At 37.5% G+C, this 11,929-nt stretch overlaps 1 protein-coding gene across 1 annotated transcript; it reads left to right on the top strand.

Annotated features, from left to right (window-relative positions):
* The first annotated feature begins 5,587 nt into the window (after nt 1-5,587).
* On the top strand, nt 5,588-6,472 carry LOC145679039 (uncharacterized). The gene has a single exon (XM_081749639.1). The coding sequence runs from the start codon at nt 5,588-5,590 to the stop codon at nt 6,470-6,472; it is 885 nt and encodes a 294-aa protein (XP_081605765.1).
* Nucleotides 6,473-11,929: the final 5,457 nt, after the last annotated feature.

Below are 11,929 nucleotides of genomic sequence, written 5' to 3' on the forward strand. Positions count from 1 at the left end.
TTTAGAATGATCCAGTGTGATCTGGTGACCTGGAAAGGGACTGAAGTTAACAGGAGTTATCCGGTTTGACCTGGACCGATAGAACGTTAAGATATTAAGCCATACGCATTGATAGTATGTGTGAGCCTATTAACCCTTTAACTGGCACAGTTTTCTGAAAGTGTATACTCTCAAGTGCCAGACGTAGTACTACGTCGTAGCAACAAGAACGGAAGACCAACTAAATAATAATGATATACAGTATGTTTCACACACACAAACAGAAAACAATAGCACTCAACAATAAACAAACAAGTTACAATGATGTCCCCGCCTCACCAAGGCGTTTCGAAATGCAGTTTCTGCTTCTTTTATTACAGCAGCAGCAATTTTTTTTTACGAGCAACAATGTGCCATTTGCTAATCCAAAATGAAATTTCGTTTTGCATAGTATGGGCATTCAGAACCGTCTATTGATTTATTTCCTATTTAAATGTAAGAAGAAAAGTTCTCAAGAGTGATCTTCGTCATTGCCACAGAACATTAGTGACTTTTAGTTGAGATGTAGTACTACGTCGTAGCCATTTCCACTACACATATGTCTTGACGTAGTGCCACGTCATAACCAGTTAAAGGGTCAATGGGATTTTAACAAACACAATTCTTCCCCTCTCATTGCCTTTTCAAAAATATTCTTTTCTTTCTAGCTTGTTGTTTGTGTTTGTGTGTCAAGCATTTACACTGGACGATAGTTACAATGCTTTTCAAAGCACAAACAAGTCAGAATCACAGAGAACATAAGGTAAGTGCTTCCCTTATGACTGATCGTCAATGATTAATCGATCTGATAAATGTGTCGTTTAGAATTTGAAAGTACAGCTGAGCACAAAAAATGTGTTTTGGTAATTCTTTTTGCACTGTATAAGCTATGTTTAAAAACAAAGTACTATAAGACAAATAAGAATGAAATTATATTCGAAATATTCAAATTGAATCCTGATTAAGAAATGTTACACCGAGGATCAAACAAATGAGAGTTTGAGCTCAAGCGGTGGACATCATAATCAAGTATGACAGTAACTGGGGGAAAAGTTCCTGCAAATTACTACTAGGAGTGACATTAGCGTTACTATATTACAAAATTCAGAAGAATACACTTTTCTGTGTCAAATTAAGTATCTTTGTTTGTTTAAGCATATTTGTTGATTCTTCAGAGCACTTTAAAAAATTACCTCAGAAACCGCTGTTCGGAATGGGTCAACAGATTCTTCTCCCTCAACAAATCTCTCAACAGCAAATTATGTTTCATGTGTGGGAGCGAAAGAAAGTCATTAGGTATCAAAAGTCATGTAAGTAAGTATGATGGTGCAATTATTCGACATTTTATTAGTCAAAAAAAAGTCATCAGTTTAGTGCCCTGTGTGGGAACTGGTATTGTGGTAGTGAAGAATGACGCGATGCTTTGGGATTATTTCATACAATTGATTGGTTATTTCTGTCATATAGTGTTGTATATTAGCTTTTACAACCCTTTCATCTCCCAAATCTGTGATTAACACAGGTCGTTATAAAGGAACTGAGGTAACAAGCAATCATTGGTTTTGTAGCTTTCATTCCTTTACTCTCGGATTCGTATGAATAGATCCAAATTTCATCCTCTGTAACGATGCGTATACCTAGTGCGGATTTTAAAGAAGAAGCAATAGTAGTTGTATAATCATAGAAGTGAATGTCGAAAGAAACGAGCTGATAGGGAATTGTAAAGAAATTAAATCTTGTTTTAGAACAAGACCTAGAAACTATGTCACCTGGAGATAGAATTTGCCCCTTATGTAAGAAAAAGTTGTTGCAAAATGAAAGGGACATGACCGCACTACTTGCAGAAAAAAGCGCTAGTCAAATCTGTGCATTACAAGTTACAAAAGACAATGTAACGTCAAAAATAAATCAAAAACAAGAATGTACAATTCACAAAATGTTATAGAGCAAACATGACTTTTAATATCAAAGAATAACCAAATTATATTACAAGAAACTTATATGAAATTAAACTTGTAATCTTTAAACGAAGAGAAAATAACAATGAAGGAAGTCAATCAAAATAGATGAAGAATTACAAGGGATACAATAAAAGATCTAGAAGAAAAATATAGGACCATTCTTATCCCAAAATGAAGTCAACATGATTTTCCCCGCAGATGGTTGGCTGCGAAACTTTCCTGGTTTCCGGAAAGAAGAATGTCACAATTCATTACTTGCACTTTCGTTTCCGGTTGAAAATGGGGCACCCAACATTAATCCCTGTTGGCAATGTGAGCTAAAAAAAATCTCACCCCTCTCTTCATACCCTCTCAACAGCTCTTGACATGTGTCAATTCGACGATCTTTGGATCCTGCGTCAGCTGCCGAGAAACCTAGCTTGTGAACACTTTTCTGTAGTGAAGTTCGTCATACACCGACGCTCATATTCAGCAAGGAAGTCATTTAAGTCAGGCTAATACGCCAGTTTTCATGAATAAGTTAATCAACTTCTCTGTCACAACTCGATAAACCTGATCTGATCACGAGCATCAGCCAGAAAAGTCGTGTCTTCTGTGAATTTCTTGCACCACTCGTACACTTGCAAGTTTCCCATACATGGCGGGCAAGCGTCTCATACTTCACGTCCATTCTCCAATGCATATCAACCGGTTTCACACTTTTCATCCATAAAAGTCGAATAACTCAACGTGGTTCCTCTTTGGAGCAGTTATGTAATGGTAACGTCATGTTGAATCAGCAGTTCCTCAGATCAACCTCATCTACGGGCACGGCTTCGTACTACCAACTCAGAAAGACGTCAGGGACTGCAATTGGAAAGGCCCCCTTTCAGAGGTTACGGAAATCCGGTTTCCGTTAAATTGACTGGTATTGTAGTATGTTGTGTATTTTGGTCTCCTGATGAAAGGTCTCAGTGGGCTCGAAGACCGAAAACCACACGTCACACGTAACCCCTGATTATTACCACCACTTAAAGGCATACGCTTCCTCGTAAACCGAAAATAATAATTAGATTAACAATTTATCTAAGAAGTATGAACGAGTCTCATTAGGGTATACTAGGCATGTTGGGATAGCTGATTCTGAGTCGGATGTCGGTTAACTTCCAACATGTCAAATTCAAGGTCATTTGAAGGTCAAATCGAGAGGGAACGTTGCAAAAATTTGAACAAAAATTGCATAAACGTTTCTTTGAGCCGCTGGCTCCGATTATATCATTCTCTTGACCCGACAAGACCATTTCAAGGTCAAATTTGAAACAACGTCGGAAATGTCTGAAAAAAATTATATAGTTTTTTAAGGTAGCTGATCCCGAATCAGAAGTCTGTGTTAATCGAATTTATCTTTAATATTGTCTATTTAGTTTTCCAGTTAGTCATTTGCAGTGTCTTCTTTTCCAATAAAGATTTATTCTTCATCTCACATCTCATCATTCTTGAACTTCAACCTCAAGTACTTCACATTCATTTCAATCGTTGTTCACATTACGATTACCAGTGTAGAAGGCCGACATCCTTCTCCTTCATCTGCATATCGAAATGCAGATGAGGGGCACATTTACATATTAGTATGTAAATATATTAATTTGTGAAAAAATTAATTGCTTGGAAATTAGTATGCATGTTGAATATTAGCTTGTTATTATGAATAAAAATGTTTAAACACCGAGCGTAGTACGGAAATATTAATACAATATTGTATTATATTGTAGTTAATCATGTATGTTATTTCCTTTATAGGCTAAGGATATTTGATTTTATTGCGTGCATCTCATTACTGGGACATTGTACTGTATATATTATACATGGGGATGAAGGAAGATAGTTATTATAATATTCTACATTGGATTAATTAAAGAAGAAATAAAGGCATAGTCGATGTATTCATGCATAGAAGTTGGAACTTTGGAAGACGGAGCTACGCTGACAGAGAATTTTTTTTCTCAGCGACTCTTCGTCGCCTGGAATACTGTATGTGAGGTCCTCAACAACTCACAGTTGCAGAAAATCACTAAATGAGCAAGAGAATACGACTCATTAAATACAGGAAGGATCCTATTCCTTTCCTCTAGTGAAGCAAAGCTGAATTGGATACATTGCTTACTGACGTTAAACATCCTTTGTTGAAAATGTTGTAAAAATTTTAGCGTCAACATGCTAGTTTTTGGATTTGTATAGGTGTGATTTCTTGGGTAGCGAGCTCGTAGCGTCCTTCCGCCCCCCTTCTCCAATGTCCAGTACTCCGTCAGCGAACGGGCCTATAGTTTTACCCAGGATGCACAGCAGTCTTGAAAATTTGTACTTTATTTTGATTCATTTTCTATGTAAAATATTAATATTAACGTATTACGCTCACTAGTTCTTGGAAATACCGTTCTAAATTCATGACTACTTTTGTCAACGTGTTTCCCTTTTCGTACAAGACATTTGGCTCTGGTATTTTTCAAAATTAACAGTAACCAAAGATGTTTCTTTCTCTCTCTCTCCTACAAACATGGCTGCGGATTGGTAGCAGACAGTTTGAAAGGAAGCCACAGGAATATAGACTTCCTTCAAGTACTACGAGAGATGACAGTTTATTACAGTAATATAAATGTATTCTATGTATATTTTTCTTTTATCCTGTATATAATATCATGTATTTTTCTTATGCTAAGTGTTAGTTCCGAGTGAAAATAGTTATGTTGTTGTGAAAATTCCATGGACTTCTGTTTTGATCAGAAGCTTCAAATGTTGCCGCCATTTCAACATGATGGCAGCACCTACCAAAGGATTGCTGGAAGTACCGTGCAGCTAGAAGCAAGCTTCCGTAGTAGCAATACGGTATCGATAAAGATCCGGAGAAAGTGAAGTCGGTGTTAGATTTCAGAACACCCCGGAACGTGAAGGAACTGCGTTCCTTCATTGGATACTGCCAATATTACAGATGTTTCAGCAGGAAATACTCGGAAGTTCTCTATCTGTTGTTCAACCTGCTGAAGAAAAATGTGAGGTTCAAGTGAGAACCCGAACATCAGGCAGCGATGGAGAAGATCAAACTGATCTTCCAAGAAGAAGTTGTGTTGAAGACCGTCCTGCCTGATAAACAACTCATTTTAGAATCGGATGCCTGTGATATTGCGTGTTCATCTCTACTGTACCAGCGTGATGATAATGATGACATTAGGGTCATCGCGTTCACATCACGCGTGTTTAACGCTGCGCAGAAGAATTACTCCGTAACGGAGAATGAGTTCTTTGGACTGATAGATGGGGTTGTTAAATTTAACCAATATTGAGTAGGAACTAAATTCATAATTCGCAGCGACCACCTTGCTCTTAAATTTATCCTGTACTGTAGACTTACAAACCAGCGAATCACCCGGTGGGCGATGTTGCTCTCCAATTTTAACTTCGAGTTTCAGTTTGTAAAGTCAAATGAAAATTTGGGTGATTATCACTCAAGGTACCCTCCTCACACAGAAGAAGACCTCAGTGTTGCACGGAAGCCTATCCTCCAGGAGTCGCTGATGTCCATACTGACGGAAATTCCTTGTGAGTTGAGGAAGATGATAGCCATACCACCGGAGATGCAGTCTTCAGATCCTGTCTACGTCAAGATGAAGAGAGAAGTAGAAGAGAAGACGGACTCACCAAGAGTGAACGGTGCTTGTCACCGTTTTGAAGTTTGGAACGGACGCTTATGTAAGCGTGACCGGGAAGGAGTCCGAATATGCATCCCAGAAGTGCTAGTAATTCCACTGCTCGATTATTACCATACAGATGGAGGGCACATGTCGACCAGCAAATTGCTAACACTTCTATCTGAATTTTTCGTATGGCCAAAGATGCGAGCAAGCGTGAGGAGATTTTGTGCTTCCTGCGAATTATGTCAGAAAAGCAACCCTCCCTACTGTTATCGTCCAGGACCACTGAATCCCGTCGTCGTGGAGAAGCCAGGCTACTTGGTCTGTGCTGATTGGTTAGGACCCATAACCAAAGTGATTGGGGGAGTCCACTACATTCTTGTGTTCTACGATGCATTTTATAAACTTATTGCTTTATACGCTTGTAGAAAAGCAAACACTGCCACTGCAATAAGGAAGCTTAAGGACTACTTAAAAGTAAACCCTAGTGTGGAACTCGTCTTGACTGACAGAGGGTCACCTTTCCAGTCTGACCGCTGGAAAAATGAGTTAGCAGACCTTGGTATCAGGCACATTAGTTCTACTCCATATTATCCCCAGGGAGAAATGGCAGAGGTAGCAGTGAAAGCCACCGTACGTTTACTGCGTAAATTGTGTCATGATAACCAAAGATTGTGGCCCAAACACTTAGAGAAAATACAGAAGTGTTTGAATTCTGCGAAACACTTGACCACTGGCGTGTCAGCCTATGAGTGTCATTTTGGACAGTCTATGTCTAGAGACATAGCCAGGCTTTTCCAAATCCCAGTACTACATAGAGATTGCTAGGAAAAATCACAAAAGGAATGCAGCTGCACGAAAGAGAAATTTCGATAAGTCACACCGTACAGTAGAGTACAATGTGGGTGACCTTGTTTTATCTAGAGTTTTCCCGAAGTCGGGTGCTCTAGCAGGTGTTTCGAAGAAGTTCTTACTCTTATTTTCTGGCCCGTGGAAAATTGTCGCTACCACAGGTAAAAACATGTACACGCTAGCGGATCCTGCGACAGGTGAGGTCAAAATGACCAGAAATGCTTACCTACTCAAAAAGTATGTTGCTAGAGAAGAGGCAAACAACAGTGGTACTGGTGCAATAGAGACGCAATAGTAATCACACATAATGCATCGAATCCCGGACTGGACAACTAGTGTACATATTGTAGTGCTATAGTGTTTAGTATTTTTGTGTATTAGTGTATTGTGTATTTATGAGGAACTTATGTAATTCAGGTTAAGTAAGTTTAGGGCTTCCTGAATTCTCTGAATTTAGCTTTTGTCTATTTTATTGTAATCATGTTTGTTGTGTTTCACCTTGTGATTTACTTTGTATGTTTTGTTTTTTTTAACTTATGTAATATTGTGATTATGTTTCAGGAATAAAAATGTGCCCTCTTTATGATCTACGTCCTGTATTAGCAAATACAGCACCTAGAATCATAGGGGGGAAAACTGTAGAAGGCCGAAGTCCTTCTCCTTCATCTGCATATCGAAATGCAGATGAGGGGCACATTTACATATTATTATATAAATATATTAATTTGTGAAAAAATTAATTGCTTGGAAATTAGTATGCATATTGAATATTAGCTTGTTATTATGAATAAAAATGTTTAAACACCAAGCGTAGTACGGAAATATTAATACAATATTGTATTATATTGTAGTTAATCATGTATGTTATTTCCTTTATAGGCTAAGGATATTTGATTTTATTGCGTGCATCTCATTACTGGGACATTGTACTGTATATATTATACATGGGGATGAAGGAAGATAGTTATTATAATATTCTACATAGGACTAATTAAAGAAGAAATAAAGGCATAGTCGATGTATTCATGCATAGAAGTTGGAACTTTGGAAGACGGAGCTACGCTGACAGAGAATTTTTTTTCTCAGCGACTCTTCGTCGCCTGGAATACTGTATGTGAGGTCCTCAACAACTCACAGTTGCAGGAAATCACTAAATGAGCAAGAGAATACGACTCATTAAATACAGGAAGGATCCTATTCCTTTCCTCTAGTGAAGCAAAGCTGAATTGGATACATTGCTTACTGACGCTAAACATCCTTTGTTGAAAATGTTGTAAAAATTTTAGCGTCAACATGCTAGTTTTTGGATTTGTATAGGTGTGATTTCTTGGGTAGCGAGCTCGTAGCGTCCTTCCGCCCCCCTTCTCCAATGTCCAGTACTCCGTCAGCGAACGGGCCTATAGTTTTACCCAGGATGCACAGCAGTCTTGAAAATTTGTACTTTATTTTGATTCATTTTCTATGTAAAATATTAATATTAACGTATTACGCTCACTAGTTCTTGGAAATACCGTTCTAAATTCATGACTACTTTTGTCAACGTGTTTCCCTTTTCGTACAAGACATTTGGCTCTGGTATTTTTCAAAATTAACAGTAACCAAAGATGTTTCTTTCTCTCTCTCTCCTACAAACATGGCTGCGGATTGGTAGCAGACAGTTTGAAAGGAAGCCACAGGAATATAGACTTCCTTCAAGTACTACGAGAGATGACAGTTTATTACAGTAATATAAATGTATTCTATGTATATTTTTCTTTTATCCTGTATATAATATCATGTATTTTTCTTATGCTAAGTGTTAGTTCCGAGTGAAAATAGTTATGTTGTTGTGAAAATTCCATGGACTTCTGTTTTGATCAGAAGCTTCAAATGTTGCCGCCATTTCAACATGATGGCAGCACCTACCAAAGGATTGCTGGAAGTACCATGCAGCTAGAAGCAAGCTTCCGTAGTTGTTTGCGGAAGACCTCCCAGTAGATATAGCCGGAGGCATGAAAACCTTTGTTGGAAGACTCAAAGAAGAGCGAGTCCTTCCTTTCTTAGTTTTGGCATAGTTAATATACTTGTTTTGTATCTGAACGAGGGTAGTTGATTCATAGCTCGAAGAGAGTAAACGTCATAGTCTCCTATACTTCCGAAGTACCGGGCAGTTTGACCCAGGAAAAGGTGTGAGAATCGTTTCTCCCGTGGAATTCCTGTGAACATACATGTGACGACATGTATCGGGCACTATTTTGTGTAGTGATTAGTGCTTCGACTCATCACATTTATTCGTGACTTATATCCAGTGTTTGAACAGTGCTAACCTCAAAATTTGTGAAAACTAAGTCATATCTATCTACGACGTTCGATCATGAAGAGTTACTTAAAGAGTTTTATCAATGGCTCATTGCTATCGGTAACTCTTAGGCAGCAGAATTAAGTAGACAGTTTTGTCTAGAAACTTTCCTCTTAGCACAGTGGTACAGTTAGCAACTTCCACTATGGAAGTAGAAATATAAATATATAATATCTCTATTTGGGAGTTTTCAGGCCGGTCAAGCTAACAAGGCAGTGCCTCCTTGGACTATCATCCAAGGACCCAAGCAGTAGTAAAATTGCTTGTTTTACTGACATTTAATATGTCAACTTCATTATAGTTCGTCGTTCCGCCGATCAAATTGACAAGAACGTTGCCGTTCTTCAGTGGAATGAAAATGTGGAACACTGCGTGGTGATTTCAAGCAGGAACTGTGTGTGTCACTTCTGCTACAGGAACAGTGTGCCGAATGTATAAAATATTTGATCAATGTCTTTTTTTAAATTTTATTTTCGTAAAAGTGTGTATTACTATTATGTTTTTGTTATTACGATCCTCCTCTCTGAGACAGTCAGAGACTTTGAACTCAAAATAATGGGGAGTTCATATGTTATGTAAATATCAAATCTTTTCTGAGATCAAACTGATCTCTGTGAATTAGGCTCAAAAAATCCTCTTTAATTTTCAAAAGCCAATAGTAGCAATTGTTGTGTGAAATAGAAAATTTCATAGTGTGTGAGAGTGGTGCACCCTCAACGGAAAATTTCATTATTGGTGTATAAAATGAAGTGTTAAACGTGTGTCAACATTCATCTAATGGTCTGCCAAGACGGAAATAAACCGCCATCTTTACCCAGTATTTCTAGTGGTCTGTTTTTCCTGCAGGGTGAGTACCTGACACTAATTCTAATGTTTTTGTTTCAGGATTGTGAGACAAGGAAACATTTTCCCTTGTCGTTGTACATCTGACCAGCTCCCTGAATGGGGCCCAGGGAGAATTACGCCCATAGAACCAAAAGTTTACAGTCATGAGTATAGTGAGTTTTCAACAGGTTGTTACCTGTTTGTTTTAAAGTAGATTTTTTTTCTTAACCTATTGTTATTACTGAAACTCATTATAGTAGCTTCTAGACCATGAATGTCGTACAGAGTACCCTGAGATCTGTGGTTCATTGTTAATTAAATTTTTATATGCTCTACCGATTTTCATGTGGCAGTGGCGGCTTCTACAGGAGATCCACTCATCTCCAAGCAGGGAATTAAGTTTGCAGATGCCTTTAATTTGCATTCTATGTAAATTTTAACCTTATTTTGAATATTCCCAGCCACACCACCTTAATTTATAAACTTTATTTGTGGTGGTGTTTTTCTGGTATCCTTAGTTTCGGCTCTGGCTACCTGCACCTCACACCAGCACATTGTATGTGTTCTAGCATGGCTCGACTAGATTACTAATAAAACTTTAACTGACCAAAGCAGTATATATATTTTAATATTATACATATATTTGTGTTACAGTTTCGGCTATGTAGCATAACCTTCCTCAGACACATTATGAAAATATACCCAATTGTGATAGCTTATATATGATCCTAAAGCAAGACATGCCCACTTTCTCTTTACAAAATGTAAACTTTTATAACCTGACCAGGATATTAGTGCGGTTTTTCGAGGAGGTCGCTGCTGCTGTGTTTACATCAGTTTCTTGGTAAGCGCGGTGGGACAGGGGAGAGGAGAGCGTCACTCTGCAGTGTATCCAACGATTTCTAAAAGTTGCAGTTTACATGTTATAAGTAGCCTAATCTGTTTCGCTTAATAGGAACGCTATAAATTATATAGTTGTTATTGAATGCAGAAATGGTTATTCGTGCAGTAATGCAGATGTATTGTGGATAATGACATATGCATGGAAATTAACAATTTAAGAACAACATAGCACGCAATTGAGGTTCTACCATGTATTAGGCAGATTGTATAAAAATTGCGTTTTATTTGATTTCATTATAAGACAGGAGCAACCTGTAAAACACAGGAATAACAATGCCAATGACTAAAAGATTAATTAGGGTTGATAGCTTAGAGACTTGCGCAATACCTTGTAACTGTAAGTTTAAATAAAGTTAAGGCTCGCGATGCTTGTATTTGTTTTAAATTATGTTTATCGGTTGGTAAATTATTTTCTCGAGTTTTAGCCAAGGAAGAATTCCGATACGTTTCCACTCGAGAACTGTGGAAGTCCTCTCCGTTGGTCTATTGACTAGCGCATGTGCCTTTGTTGTACGTGGTTCTAGGTTGAAATCCGAGTGAGCTCAAAAATTAATTTTACAATCTTTCACTTTCATTAATCATCTATCTTCTCTAGCATAAAGAATATAATAATGACACGTTAAACTAAAGAAATTTCATTTCATTTTTTCGATGAATGTAAACCTTTTGGGAGAAAAAGGAGGTGAAGAAGAAATTTTTCCTTCATTTTTTAAAGGGCAATGGGATTGGATAACTTGCATTTCGGCATTGGCATGTAAAATCTGATTACAATTCATCTTTCTTTTAGAATTATTATCGTAATCGAGCCTTTTGGTAAATGTGGAATAAAAGTATTGATAAAACATCAGCGTATGGATAATATAAGCGTATCATTGCTTCTACACATGATAAACTCACAATTTTTATTTATGAGTACAGAAATTCCCCTTGAACTCACTCTAAATTTCTTTCAGACTCTAGGTCTCAGGTGACAAAGAATTAATTCTACTGTCTGTTTTCACACACAATATAATTTTAAAACTGGGAGCAATGTGTTATCTTTGTGCTTGCAATACATAATCATTTGTCGATTAACTTCAGAGGACTGAGTTTAGCCCGTAAGCACAAGTTGCATATAGTTCAAATATATCAGATGTACGGTCTTGTTTAACAAAACCTGCCCCTCTCCCTCCTCTATCTGAAAAGCCCTATATTGTTGTTGTTCACATATGAAATTCAAAGACGAAGGCAATCATCTTTAAACAGCTGTATTTTTATTTCAAGTCTAAGTATTAAAATGTGCTAAGTATGGTTGCAAGAGTTTTTTTTTTTGCTAATAATGAACTTAGGTACCTAATATTGGCACTCATCTTTTTCATGAATTGCTG

The sequence above is a fragment of the Thermobia domestica genome, chromosome 2 (assembly GCF_964235325.1).
Source record: "Thermobia domestica chromosome 2, izTheDome1.hap1.1, whole genome shotgun sequence".
Taxonomy (NCBI): Eukaryota; Metazoa; Arthropoda; class Insecta; order Zygentoma; family Lepismatidae; genus Thermobia; species Thermobia domestica.

Coding starts and splice junctions, on each gene's coding strand:
- LOC145679039 (XM_081749639.1), top strand. CDS start 5,588: ATGCAGTCTTCAGATCCTGTCTACGTCAAGATGAAGAGAGAAGTAGAA.